This window comes from Bombyx mandarina, chromosome 15, assembly GCF_030267445.1.
Source record: "Bombyx mandarina strain Sakado chromosome 15, ASM3026744v2".
Classification (NCBI taxonomy): Eukaryota; Metazoa; Arthropoda; class Insecta; order Lepidoptera; family Bombycidae; genus Bombyx; species Bombyx mandarina.
Window position 1 is genome coordinate 14,243,057 of NC_143221.1, and position 15,384 is coordinate 14,258,440.

The following is a 15,384-nucleotide window of genomic DNA, read 5'->3' on the forward strand; positions in this document are numbered from 1 at the left end:
CACCATCAGGTATGCTTGTCTGCCTACAAGGGCAATAAAAAAAATATATTATCCCTCGGAGGAGGAGGATGGGACTATGAACCCATTCGTCTTTGCGGGCCATTTACATTTTATGTAATTAATTGCAGCAAGAATCTACATCTTTTTATCTATAGGTTTTATAGTTTGCCCAATTACTATGTCATACTAAAAATGCATAATACTGCGCGGGAGATCGCCAACGGTAGACCGAACACGACTACAGTCCGAGGTTAGTTGAGTGCAGCGAGATGGTCTCGAGCAAAGAGCGATGGTGGGACATGGTAAGAGCCATCAAATCTGCCGCTTTCTATGCAAGATTTATTAAGATTAAGATTATTATTATGATTAAGATTGATCGTCGTGTAGGGTTTGAGGGTTCATAGTGAAGCGTCAACAACCTCTCTGTCAAGAGTGAAACAATTGAGAAAAAATTACTTTGTAGTATCAATAAAACAATTCTATTCATAAAGGGTTCTTGTATGGTAATAAAGTTTTTCTCGATTGCAATTCTTCAACTCTTAGATTAGGTTCCATTTCAGATATTACTGACTCTCGGTTTGTGAGAAAGGAATGTAAATTTTTAGGGCTATTGTTTTCTGACTAAATTCGTTTACAAGATCTAAGAAAACTTATCTTTCTCTCGATCTACCTAAGGCTCATCGCTAAGCATCTTATGGTCCAATAACAATCTTGGCCACATAGAAGTTGCAGTGGTGAGTGTTGGACATATACTCGATATATTAATATATTTTACCGGATATATTTTAAGTATCGTAAGTACTCATGGCACGGAATGAAACCACGGCCCTGCATTTTATTTGTGCCTAAGAAATTTTGTAGTTGAAACAGTAAAATTATTGATAATACAGTCCATTAAACACTTCGATTTAGTTTATATAAAAACAGCGCATGCCAATTTTTTCTGTTTCACGCCAAATTATTTAGGTACTTTACGAAAAGTACACCAAGGGAAGAAATATAAAGCACAATTGTTTAAAGTATACTTTAATTATTTTTGCGAATGACATTTAAAATAAAACATTTAAAATGAAATATGTTTCATAAACAAAGTGGTATCTTGTCGCCAACTTAACCTAAACTTCTTATAAATAACTTATCGATATTTAAAAAGGAATGTAAAATTACATCTTTGGCACAGTGAATACGGATTGTGAAATTAATTAATAGGCGGTTTGACATTTTTTGTGAAGCTACCAATAACGTTACCGGGAGGAGAATAGTATGCTACAACATAAACCTGTCCTTCCTTCGATTTAGCAACGCCCACGCCGATTTCTTTAGTTTCCTCCCATATAACTTGAGAGAAATGTCCAGAATCTAAATTCGTAGGTTCTCGACCAAATTTATGATTATTAATCTCGCTGTACCACTTATCGACAGGATCACGCCCAGAAACGGTGAATGCTGGATCCGTGGACCAAGCGTAAAATATATTTTCGCCATATTCGTTTTGATCTCTGTGTTCAGTCTGGCCTTTTTTGGCCAACGCTTTCGCCCATTCTTCGGCGTACTTACACAACTTCTTGTTTAGTACAAGAGGTTTGACGCCATGGTTTTGTCTGTGGTCGTTGTGAGCAGCTAAGAAATCTTCTTCGAATTTCTCTGTGGAAATTGAAGTTGATCTGAATTTGCTCACAAAATCTGATGCTAGATCAGTTATGTTCTTGCTACTTCTTTGACTTGGAGACGAAGGGGCAGAACTGGTGAAGGATCCTCTAGGAGATATTCTGTTTGGTGAAGGAGGAGCCAAATTGTTGTTCGATTCTCTAGGAGAGCTATTGTAGCTAGAGCTGAACTGCATAGCCCCAGGGGGTAGGACATTTTTAACGAATAGCCCACTGTAATTTCCTGGTGGATAGTAGTTTGCGACGACATAAAGCTTTCCAGTCTTGCTCTTCGCACTTCCTATCCCCAATTCACTCGTAGATCTCCAGATTATTTGTGTGAAATGACCACAATTCAACACTTCAGGCTCCTTGCCAAAGGAAAACTCATTGATTTCGCTGTACCATTTATCTACGCAGTCTCTAGCTTTGATCTTTGTATTTGGGTCAGGTGACCATCCGCAGTAGACACTTTCACCATACCTTTGGTTCAGACTGTAGGCGAGACTGTCTCTTTTAGCAAGTTCCTCAGCCCATTTCTGACTAATTTTACTGATTTCTTTATTGATCACCAGAGGCGAAACGCCATGCTCTCGTCTGTATTCATTATGGACTTCCAATGCTTCGTGTTCGAAGTCGTTCGATTTAGAGGTGAATAGTCTACTCTGAAATGAAAATCAAAATTTTATTAAGATCATAAAAAAAATGTGATTAAAATCTACCCGGATATATGAATTGCAGCCTAAACTAGGTACATAACAATAATCTGCAGTGATTATCTTAATTCCAATTCAGACTACTAATTCCCGGTTCCCAAGTTGCAAGGAGTATTAAAATGGCGATCCAAGCTAAATTAATTTTTGCAACATGAAATATTATGTCCCCCTCATATGATAAGATATGTGTGTAACAAAGTCCTAAGCTTTTTCCTACTGCTATGACTTAACAATTTAAATAGGAAAAATATTTCTGCCATTTGGTCCTATAATGACAAAAATCGCAGTTAAAAGGAGATATTGTTACGTACCTCCAGCCACCCTAGCTATTGTAATATTGCTATTACTCACCCACAGTAGCAAAATATCCTCTAATCTATAACCGTTTCCAAGCTCATATACTAATATACCTAATTACCTTCCAATTCCAATATTGTAAGAGCATGAGCTTACATACTAATGTGTTCCATCGACCTCTTTCTGCTGTGAAGCATTTATTTTCCAATTTAAAGTGTAAAATAGAAATAGGAATACTATTGAGAAATTAATTGAATTTTTTAGGGCCTCTGGGCAGTAGCAGTCACATTTGTCGAGTGCATTAATTTTTTATTTTTTTATTTGCTTCTCGTACATCTGTTGTTTGACTTTTTTTTTTTCGCAAAGCATAAATTGTTATCAAATAGCAATTACAAGCGTCGTATGTGATTCATCCAGAATTCACGGTCATATTCTCTAATCGCATGTTTGTTTTTAACGACATACTGATAAGGTTAAACTACTTCTATTTAAATTGTGAGCGATTCAAATCATGAGCCCATTCAGTCACATGTTCCCTTTTCCACGCGAGATAAATTTAATGAAGGAAGCAGTCAATTTAGTACAAGCGAATTATCGTATTGTTCTACTTTCTAAGTCGGCGCTTTTGATGAATGAGTCCTGATATTAAGTGGATACCGGAGCCCATGGATATCACAATGTGAATTTCGCCTCCCACATTGAAATATTTATAAAGTGGCTGCACTATTCTTCAAGCCGATACGCATAATTGCTTCACGAAAAAAATATGCAAAGTGGTGGTGCGTACCCGTACGGGCTCAAAAGACCCCCTATCCCCAGTCTAACACCTTAACATCCTACCACCATTAATAAAGTCGTGAAGCACTAAGTTGAAGGCTCAACTGTACTGTATAATAGTTGTGCCACCCTTCAAACTAAGATGCGTATTTGTTTTGTGACAGGGATAGACAGATTGGTGATACCGTGTGAACCTACAATATCTAGATATAAATGGTATTATTATTATTACCCCAGAGAAGATGGTATTGTTAAAATATCAAGTTCGTATTGATTAGCTCAGTAATAGTGAAAGTAAATCAATTTTTGTTGCTGAGATTATCGGACCAGTTTCTGGCGTACCTAGCATAAGCGGTTATTGATCTTCATACATTACACCATGTAAATTCCGTCGTCCACGTTAGGATTGACGGCGTTATAAGATTTGCATATGATTCGTGGGGAATGCTCTGAGGAATTATTCGAGATGATCCCTGATCTCCTTTTTACCATTTTTCCATGAACTACGCTAACCACTTACCATCAGGTGGGCGGTATGCTCATCTGCCTACAAAAGCAATAAAAAAAGATTTAAGATACACCTATATCGGTACAACGGATTTTCAAATGAAGCCTAAATGCTGAAGAACCCTTGGAAAACTAAGCAGATAACAATAAACAAAACTTCAATTCACATAGTTTTAGAGATGCAAATTTTTATGAATCTTCATTTAACTAGAGGTCCCGCAGTAGTAGAAATTCGACTATAATTAATTGGAATTGTAAGTTTGGACACTATTATGATTGTATTTTATACTTCTATAATCACAAATTTCACCAAGACTACACTTTAAAAATATTAACAAAGACAAACAATATTTAATCTATTCTCAATTTGACAACAGACGTCAAGAACAAAAGTTTAAAAATAAATAGTATGCATGCGTGTGTGCATCAAATACATGGTATGTAGTGTGTGTAATGTTTTCTTTATTGATTTAATGTATCTTTTATGCATTATTTAAAAAAAAATATTAGCATTGTGCACTTCTTCTCTATATTATCTATAAGTGTGGAAAATTTCATACTCCTCCGTCCGCGCAATTTTCGTAAAAAGGGATACAAAGTTTTTGCTTCACGTATTAATATATAGATAAGTTGTACTTCAAAGTAATTATATTGTAAAACTATAAAATTCGTAAAATCATCGCGAGACTAAAACGTCATTTTTATGTCGACATTTTTCGAATTTACAAGCTACGCACACAGTACTGCCAGATTAATTTGATCGAGCGTTTTAAACTCAGAGATGTACATAGGAGAGAGAGAGAGAATGCGCTTTATTGCACACCAAAACACAATTTACGTTCAAAAACAGTCAAAAAGCAGATCCATTTGTACAATTCTTCTATATCGTTCGCTCACTACTGAGGTTGGCGACCACATGCGACGTACTTCCACTGTGCCCGATCATGGGTGGCATGGACTGCATGGTACAGACTACCACCGAGTGCTTCTCTTGCTAGATCTGACCATCTGGCTGGTGTTCTGCCCACAGCGCGCTTGCTTATGAGCTTCTCTAATTCACGTCTGGGAGACCGCATGATGTGTCCGAAGAAGCTCATAACACGTTCTCGGCAGATGGAAGAGAGCGGATGTCTAGCTGCCTTAAAATGGACTCGTTTGTTCTCATGGCAGTCCACGGTATTCGTAGCATCCTCCGCCACACCCACATTTCAAAGGCATCGATCTTTTTGATATCCCGGCTTTTTATGCATATGCATTTGTACAATAGGCGGTCTAAAAATAAAAGAAGGTAGGTAGGCGGTAGGTCTAATAATAAAAGAATTGTTTCGATGTGTCTTAATTGACATCATATTATAGCAATTAGACTGACATGGTTAATTAACAGGACAAATTAGTGCCGCATTTAAAGTACAAGTAAAATCGCAAATAGCATGTTCTGTTTCTTTGAAAATACAAGACTACACGATATTCAAGTTTCAAAACGGATGATGGTGTTCGAATGCTGTGAGCTCCAGCTATTACCACATCTATTTTCCACCCATCCACTCAGTATCCTCAAATATTTTCATACTTCACTCCCTAATTATCTCTAACATTGCAGTTGCTATGCTTATTCTTTTATGTTCTAGTGGCCGGTTAGGTTTTTCCCAATGCGTACATGCATGACAGGAGTAAGTAATTAAGTACCCATAATATTATTAATATCATAAATTGGAAAGTGAGCTATTTTATTTGTGACGCTTTCACGTTTTGATCATTTTGCATGGTCCTTGTTAGGGGTACCGAAAATGACATAGGATGTCTCAGATTTAGAAAAAACAGTCCTGTTTTCGAGGTTTTTTATGTATCTAAAGTAAAGCTGCGGCTAAAAACATTTGTATTATAAATTTCAAAGCTTTTAGGTTTGGGTCTTTTTTACTAAATCACGCAAAAATTACAGAACGGATTCGAATGAAGCTTCGTAAAGTTTATAACGTGATTAAGTACTGCATATTTTTATGCTGGCTAATTATATGTTCCCTGCAATATCGGGTATTACTGCTATAACATGCATATGCGATAGTGTATACACTGGTTCGTGATTTTACGCACCACCGTAGCTTATGGACTAATAAAATTAAACAAAAATACAAGCCGACTTCGAATTATAGAAATTAATATACACTAAAAACAATAATCATCGAAATCGGTTGACGTGATATTGAGTTATTCATCTATTTGTCGCGCACGTACTTAATGCAAATTTAAGACTTATACGGTTTTCTCATGGATGCCATTATCAAAACTGGACTAAGTTGAAATGAAACCACACGAGAAGCGTCAGCATTCTAATAAAAAAAGAATCATCAAAATCGATTCACCGAGTCAAAAGTTATGAGGTAACAAACATAAAAAAAATAGACAGTTGAATTGAGAACCTCCTCCTTTTTTAAAGTCGGTTAAAAGTGATAGTGAATTTTCAACAACTGGATTCGGGAATCAAAAACTATACCATAATGTCAGAATTTTTGGGATAGAAGGATTGTGGAGAGACCCTACTGTTTAGCTAGGATAAATGGGCGAATTCAAAGGCTTCCCCAGTAGGATTAGCCAATAACACCAGATCAATGATCCATTATTCAACCTTCAATCCGGTGCTCCAATATCAGGTTAATCAACAAATTGGTTGTGGTTTCGTCTATCCAGTCAAAAAAAAGGTGAACACGGCAAAACTACAAAAGAACACAATTTTTGGCAACACCCTAATAACTACAAAATTGATATTCATTGATGACACATTTAGACTGAACTTCTTATCAATTTACATTGATTACGGATAAACAGTTTGATAAGTGCTGATAGTAATACATGTATAGTGTTTTAGCGAAAAAGGATAACGTGTTCAGATATAAAACAATGATCACAAGAATTTCTAATTTTTCGGTACCGGATTCACATTACCGGGCTAATGTATTATCGCGATAGTTCTTTATGATTTTTAGAGATAATCTTTCCCTGGCTGCTACTAAGGACTACATTCATGCCTTGTATCCAGCTATAAAGGTCGTTTCAAAAAATCCTCAGAGTGCTCCCAGTAGAATATCCAATTTAAAACTCAATTATATCGAAATTCCCCTACTGACCTGAAGTTTATAAGAGATTGAAGAAATACTAGGAATCTGTCAGTACTCAATATTTTCTTGTTTAGTAAGATCTCTTAAGAATTGTCTCTTTCAATGTTTGCAAAGCAGGTAATATGCTTCTTGGAATGAACTTGACTAATTGGTTAAAATGCAGCCATCGTTTTCCAGAAGTCTCCCAGTTTCTAAAAAGGGTTGGTGGTTGTTATGTAAATAAAACTAAGAGTTCAATTTATCGCACTATTGCAGTAGCCAAATACTTTGTTTGTTTTATGAATATAAAAACCACCTTTTAATGTTTCTTCAGAATCTACATAATATGCGTCACCTAAATTCTTTTACGTTTTAGTTCCACGTAAAATGTTTTCAATTTCATTATTAATATTAAATATTGTAATAGAAATTAACCTGTAATCCGATAAAAAAATTAAGCGGACTTTGCCACACCTGGTACAGAAATATATTAACAGTAATCGATAAAGTATCTTGTTTGTTTTAGTTATGTTTATCGGTAGATCACGGTTTTCCTATTGTCTGAGCTGAAGCCTGTCCTGTGATAGGTTACCATTCAATTTTGAACCTCAATGCTGATCATGAAATATGAAATCTCATACCTTTATCGCATCATGCCACATGCCAAATAAATTATTTTGAAAGTGGGTATATTAATCGGAATTCACGAATATTTTACTGTTTTGGTTGGGTGGCAAGGTCAAGGAGCTCAAAATCCATCGTGAGCTTTACGGGCTCATATATATCACAATATGAACCCTGTCATCCACCTTGATGCGTGACACCGAAATGTCAATTTTCTATCGGTTGTCCTACCCTTTACACTGGTACGAGTGACTACCTCGCGGCAAAAATAAGCAAGATTCTTTTATTTATTATCAACACATGAGCTAATAGAATTGAAACTTTTATGATTGCCAGTGGGATTCACCTTGTTTAATATGTGCGGGCTTAGGCACTGCTTAGTACCAATTAGGCAGTGAGTTTATCTATTTGTCTAAGCTAGAGTAAATGGGTTGCGGCCCCGTCTTTTCGGCCCCAAGTCCAAATGAGAAAGAAAAAGGTTTGGTTGGGCGTGTTCTTCCCAACTGTAAAAATTTAACGCCGGGCATTGGCGGTGAAATTTCCCGACCTCAACAAAGAATGTACATAGGGGTACCACATGCTCTAAGGACTTTAATACCCTAGAAATAAGTCGAATCGCCAACTCGCAACGCTTAGCGGGGTTTTAAGACCAATAACCTTCATACACAGATTTTTAGTAGTGCTTTTGAAGAGTTCTACACTAAGCTTGAGTGGATACAGGTTAAAGAAGATAATAAAGAGGCCCTCCATTATTTTGTTTTTGTTTAATGAATTGATCAGAGCATAATCCCAATGCCTGGTTTGTCGAGTGGTTATCTTCTGTACCATTGAAACCGGATTTAATTCCCGGTCTGAATCACTATTTTTGTAAAATACATTGCGTATTCGACACCAAAATGTGCTGGTTTTTGTTTCGTTTCGTCTCTAAAATGTGTATTTTAATCATATTTTTTTGTAAAACGATATTAACATACAATCAACCGCTCTAATATTATCAAACTAAAGATAAAGCTTCCTTTTTGCTATAACTATATTGAAATACAATTTGGAATCTAAAAATAATAACTATTTGTTCATTTACATTTTAATGTAACTTGAAAAGACCATTTTCTAATGCTAATTTATGCATTTCAATGCCTTCGACGATTTAAATCGCAACAATGTTTATTTTCTCTTGTAAATGTTCCCGAAAATGTTTTTTTTACAGAAGCGAAATCACTTTTGATCGTTTTAAATATCATACACTATTTAATTTTTATTGCATCGCACGAAATATACCTTAATTTGAAATCAGCTAATATCCGAGATGTCTAGTGTTATTGCCATGTTGCCCGGAAAATGGGCCTATAGAGTTTTCCACTCCACAAGCTTTCCATAAACAAATACAGTTAATTTATGTGACCGAAAAAAAGTTGAAGTGTTCTGAATGTCTGGAACCTTAAAATTTACAAACTAAGAAATGCGGTACCTACTTCGAGTATTTAATTAAAAGTACTTAATAAATTACAACAAAACTCAATTACCATTGTCTTTTACGTCACTAGTATACCACTCAACTACTAAACAGATAGTTAAAACTGTTTCAAACTCGTCACGCGAGATCCTGTTCTATTCGCGCGTCCCACTTTATCCTTACTGACGTTTGAATGCGACTGAACGTTGGTATTGTTATCACGATAAGCAGGCCGTTATCAATGTCACTCGATTAAAGCGAGTCGAATTGTGATCGAATTAATTGTGAGTTTTTTTTGCGTGAATAAGAATGCAATTCTTGCATGTATTGTGGAATATTTTAGTCGTAGTTTTGGTTCGAAAAATTTAGACTGTTCAAAGGTGACAGTAGTGTATTTTTTATTATTAACTAGCTGACCCGGCAGACTTCGTAGTGCCTCAATCGATAAATAAAAGACCGACGGGTGACACATCAAAGGAAAAACAAAATTATTATTTTTATTTAATTCCGAGCATTTTCATATTTATCTACCTTTTAAACCTTCTCTGGACTTCCACAAATAATTCAAGACCAAAATTAGCCAAATCGGTTCAGCCGTTCTCGAGTTTTAGCGAGACTAACGAACAGCAATTCATTTTTATATATAGAGATATCGGTAACTTAATTAAAATATACAGTGAATTTAATAAATGTGCATTGTCTATAAGTACACTTCAGTAAATACTTAAATAAGAAATCAAAAACTTAAATTATATTGTTATTTCTCTTTTGCACCATACAGGGGTTATAGTAGATGATGGCTTAGACTGCAATGCTCTATAGTGGGTGTCAGTTTTTTTTTATCCCTCTTTGCTTTAACGAAAAACAAATAGTGCACAGACAAAGCACTTCAGAATTAACACAAGTTGTGCTAGTCGGGTTAATATCAGGCCTTTATGCAAATAGACATAATGATATAAATGTCGCCACCTACGTTAACGAGATTGAAGTACCTGTGGCGTTTAAGAACGCACCTTTTTATGATGCATAAGCCGGAACGCACGAGGAATGGAAAAAGGAAGATAGTCTGTGATAGGAGTTTTTTTTTAGCGCCAAAAGGACTTTTTGGCGGGAACGCGAGGAGTGAAGTTGTGTGATTTGTTTTATTTTGTCTATTTAGTGTTTCTTCGGGTTTAAATGTGTAATAATGGTGGTTTATTAACTGTTTAATATCTGTGAAAATGCACAAATGTGGGAAAATGAAACAAAGCCGTTGGACGTAACTTCTCGGGATCCTCCAAAAAGTCCACTGAAAAAATCTTAGTAAGTTACCACCATTTTACTGAGATTATATTTCATCCCATATCATCTCAATTCATTTCATTTAATTTCATCCCAGTTGATTAGTGTCTCAAATTAAGAAAATAAGACATTACTTAACGGTCCTAGTTGCCAGGTCATAAAATCGAAGTTAGAAAAGTTGTTGAAAAGTTGTACACCCAGCCCCCTAAAAGAGTTGGTTATTTTCTTAATTCGAGCCGCCGGCAACGCAAGCCTATGTTTGTTCCTAGTGTTCACATTGTGCAAATCGCAGACTGTGGGGAATTCTTCAATGTTTTTACGCACGTACAATAAATTTTTAAAAATATGAAATGACAAATGTATGACTGAATTAATAATCCAATTGGCTAAAGTATAGTATATAGTACTACTAATTCTTACAGACTTAATTAAATCCCTTTTGGATATTCCAAGAAACGTAATAGTAACCGTAGTAATAAAGCTCTTTGACAATGAAACAGTAAAAAGAAATCCGAGTGAAATCATTGTTGTTTCGTAAAATTCATAGTATCTACCAAGGTAATGACTAAATAGAAGTCATTGATTGGTTATCTATCAACCGATAAATGTTTATAATCTTTTATCGGTTGAGTTTATTGATATTTCTGTTATCTTTTACTTCACTATTTCATGCAAGGTGGCTATGGTCTGCGCTTGAAGAAATCACACACTATATGACGAGTGGCTTTAAAAGAATTAAGTAAACGTTATCTATTTTTCAAACAAGATAATTATAATAAAATAATAAAATAAAACAATAAGCATTTATTTTAAAATTCGTGACATTGAACTAACGAGACAATGCAAATTCTAAACAAAATCTTAAAAGTAATCGCAAACATATCGTAATAAAAAAAGGGATTTAATGTTAATATTGAGGAGTTCAATTCCAGTAGTTGAAAATAATATTAGTTAATATTATTGCGAAAGTAAAATAAATGAAATCTGTTTTTTACGGAGCCATTTCTGCTAGAGTCGACTTAAATTTTTTATTTATATGTTTTAAACACCGGTTGACTTAAGAATTACTTTATATAACGTTTGGGAATAGCTATTAATGTACAAATAAGTGGGCCAATATCGCTTTAAGGAGAGTCTAAATAAAAATATTTTGAGAATTGAACTCCTTTTCTTTGTTCGACACTGCTAAGGTAAGGCCGGTGTCAATTTTAAACTTTAATAGGTTGACGAGAAATTGACTACTAAGACTTATTAAGAGAACCCGGGAAACCGCGTTCACGGCTTTAAAATTAGACTACAACACGGTTGTATTATTGAATAATATGATATAAAAAACTTACAAACATGTTGTTTATTTCTTTCACTTTTACATAACTACATCTTTTTCAAATCCGGCGCCATTTTAGAAACATTTAAAATGCAAAATGGCGGCTACGTTTGAATTTCGAACGTTCATGAGCACAGATTAAATAATGATAAATAAGACACAATGGTACATACGTTATATCAAACAAAGCGAATGAGATGCAACTGTCGAAAAACGTTAAAGTCACGCAAAATGATAGAACACGTACGAATGAATGCTAGCGTTATTTTTGTGTTCATTTAATATCTGGTCATTGACCCTAATGAGTGTGGGAAAACCTTTACAATGATTCATGCGTAAATTGATGTAACTATTATTTTTTACGGTCAAAAACTAGCTCTTCACCCATTGTTGAAAATTATATCATTTTGGTACTCTGCTTAATCTTCTGATTTTTATTTTTATTATTTATATTTATATCTTTGAAGTTACAAGCGTAAGAATAAATTTTTAAATTTTTTAAAATATTTTATTACTGGATTGACGATGTTTTTAAATGTTGAAACTTTAATATGACTTTTACTGTTTCTATTTCGAATCATTGAATCCCGTAAGATCGAATGTGATTGAGAACTCGTATCTATTATATGTTTCAAGGAATGAAAGTTGACGAATTGTTGTGCTTAGAATGCGTAATGAGTCTGTACTATTAAACCGTGGCATATTTATTAATGGCGCCCCAACACAACTTATTCGGTATCGCTCGGAAAGGTGTTATTACAGTGCCTATTTATGGAGCAAATTAGCCATGCATTCCATTTTCAATGGTAGGGCAGCCAACTATATGTCTCAGGTATATGACAGAATATATAATACGCTATAGGGTATAACATAGAACCCTTGCCCAGGATTACGGGTGATGACCTCAACGGTGGAATGGGCGGTGACAGCAGGTGTCGGATCGGCCAGAAAGCGAGGCGGTGGAGGAAGTGACCCACAGAGGCATAGTACCTTGAACCTGATGGAGGGCAGCGGTAGCCATCAGTACCTAAGTGAAGCGCATTAGGGTGATTTCTGAACCGGTCCACGGTGGATTATTATAGCCACTGAGGTCATAGTATCGCGAAAGCAAGGAGAAACTCCTATATTATTATCCTATGAGAGCTAATGTGATGGACACTATTTTTTTTTTGGTAGTGATTATAGCCTTGATAGGCTATATCAGCTTCGCTCTAACGTGTAGGTGAGCTCACGGGGCTCAAACCGGAGTGTTTCTAACACCGGCCCTAGCAAGAGCAGTGCTTCGTAGAATCTATCACTGAATCGGAAACGCGACACACTGAGAAGATGCGACGAGAAACTCAGTGGGCTGTGTCTGTGGGTTAATTTGCTCGTCGAGCCCTTCGTTGCAAGCGACGGGTTTGACGAGGACGGTGACCGGGGGACACAAAGAGACGAAGAACAAGTTTGCCTGGCGATATAAGCGGCACCACTACTCTGCCAAGAGTATTCAACTAAGAAAAATATGACAGAATTTGTGTTATGATGTTAAGAGCTTTGGTAAAGCTTGTAATCGTATTTTTCCTATATTTTTGTTCATTAAATTTGAAAATGTGTTCAGATCTCCCTCGTTTTATGTACTCACTGAGGATCGTAGATATCAAAAAGTGACGTCAATATTGGGCAGAATTGTCAATTGTTTGACCTCTTCAAAACCGAACGCAGTAATGTTTCTTATAAAGCCTGCACCCTATTTTACAAGACACTCAAGCTACGAAACTTAACTTCCCAATATTAGGTACCATGTATATTATGCTCTAAAACAATTATTGTTGACTTTCGTTAAACCTTCATTTTCTCTGAATTTACTTTGTAATCGTTCCACCAAATAGATGTCATTGAACTCTGTCAAACAACTTGAAAGTTCAAATTTTAAAACATAAATTGCGAACAAAAGGGCGGACGGAAGTTAAGCCTTGCAATTAACGACCATAAATAAGTTGTTTTAATTAACGCGTTTTTGAGGACTCATAATTCGCTGCCTAATTATAACTGGCTTATTTTGTTTTTTTATTATTTATAAGTCCTGTGTAGGCCGGATTCACATTGGTGACCACACGAAAAGGTTTCAAACTCAGTAGGTAATCCGTGCGTAGGTAATTTTTCATCAATCCCGCTGCGAATTTGGGTACATTTGGGAAACATTTAGATTCAGATTATTCTACCCTTAAAGTGGGAGACAATAACATCTAAAATGGCTTCAGGCTGTAAGTTTGTCTACATCAGGCCGTAAGTTTATTTACATCAGACCCTAAGTTTGACTGTTCTCTAACAAGCAATTAAAATTTGCCATCTGGTTACATGTACAATTTTTGCAAATCGCAATGCAAAAAATGAGCCCTCAAAACAGTAATTTAAATCGTTATCAAACAATGTTTCGGTGAATGCATTAGATACAGCATAATTATATGTTAGTGGAATATTAACCAAACCTACTCTGAATTAAAGATGAAAATTGTGTTTTCAGAATTTACGTCGACGTAACACTTTGGGTATAACCATTAAATATTTTACACAAATCTTAATCTTGGTTGAACGAATCCAAAGCCTGAATCTTAAATAGATTATGCAATGATTTTAAAATTAAGTTAACATTTTGTTGATTATACTAAATAAGAAGATGGCGCGGCTGGTTAAGTTTTTTTATTTTTATTGCCGTATAGGCAGACGAGCATACGGCCCACCTGATGGTGAGTGGTTACCGTTGCTCATGGACGTCAGCAATGCCAGGGGCAGAGCCAAGCCGCTGCCTACCGTTTAATACTCTCCACAAGCCTCGTTTGAAGAAGGACATGTCATAGCGCTCGGGAAACACCGTGGAGGGGAGCTCATTCCATAGCCGGATGGTACGTGGCAAAAAAGATCAGTGTCAGATACTTAGTATCAAGTACTTATACCACGTACAAAAGTACCACGGCCCACCTGGTGTTAAGTGGTTACCGCAGCGCATAGACATCTACAACGTAAATGCTGCCACCTACCTTGAGACATGAGTTGTAAGGTCTCAGTTTTTACAGTACTACGGCTGCCCCGCCCTTCAAACAAAAACGCATTACTGCTTCACGGCACAAATAGGCAGGGTGGTGGTACCTACCCGTACGGATTCACAAGATGTCCTACCATCAGATTACTAACAAAGAACAAAATCACTGATAAAATTACAAAATCGAAACGAAAGTTTACAAAACATAACCTCACTTTTGTTATCTCAGAACGAACAAAAAAATTTACAATTTAAAACAGAATGATAATGCTTTACTCACGATTCTAGAGCATCCTGGTATAATGCAAGGCAGCTTCATTTCCGATTAGCTCACTGTAACTTTTATGCCGTGAAACACTACGAAGATGACTCCTTTTTGATTAAAATTACGCTGCACTACATTCATGTATTGAGATAGCGGCCGATATTCGGAGATAAGTGAGACGGGCTTGGTGCGAGCGATAAGATTAAAGCGTTTTAAAATTTTGAATTTTAATTTAAAAAGTGATTTAAAGAAAAAACGAAGATAACCATGTTTTGTGCCTCCCATAGACATTCATGAATTTATTTATCAACACCACGATGATCAGTAGGTATTACGATGTACTGCCACTTCTGATAATGATGGCCTATGGTGTGCCT

General features: G+C 35.8%; 1 protein-coding gene across 2 annotated transcripts; it reads right to left on the reverse strand.

Moving 5' to 3' along the window:
• Positions 1 to 1,010: 1,010 nt before the first annotated feature.
• LOC114248585 (uncharacterized) lies at positions 1,011 to 15,160 on the reverse strand. Of its 2 annotated transcripts, none has more exons than XM_028181865.2 (2): positions 15,023 to 15,160; positions 1,011 to 2,311 (listed from the first exon to the last, which is right to left on the reverse strand). In XM_028181865.2, the coding sequence occupies exons 1-2, from the start codon at positions 15,059 to 15,061 to the stop codon at positions 1,199 to 1,201; spliced, it is 1,152 nt and encodes a 383-aa protein (XP_028037666.2). In that variant the 5' UTR covers positions 15,062 to 15,160; the 3' UTR covers positions 1,011 to 1,198. The 2 variants fall into 2 exon arrangements, with proteins under 2 accessions (XP_028037666.2, XP_028037668.2); XM_028181867.2 differs by lacking the exon at positions 15,023 to 15,160 and adding an exon at positions 9,183 to 9,335.
• Between the last annotated feature and the right edge of the window lie 224 nt (positions 15,161 to 15,384).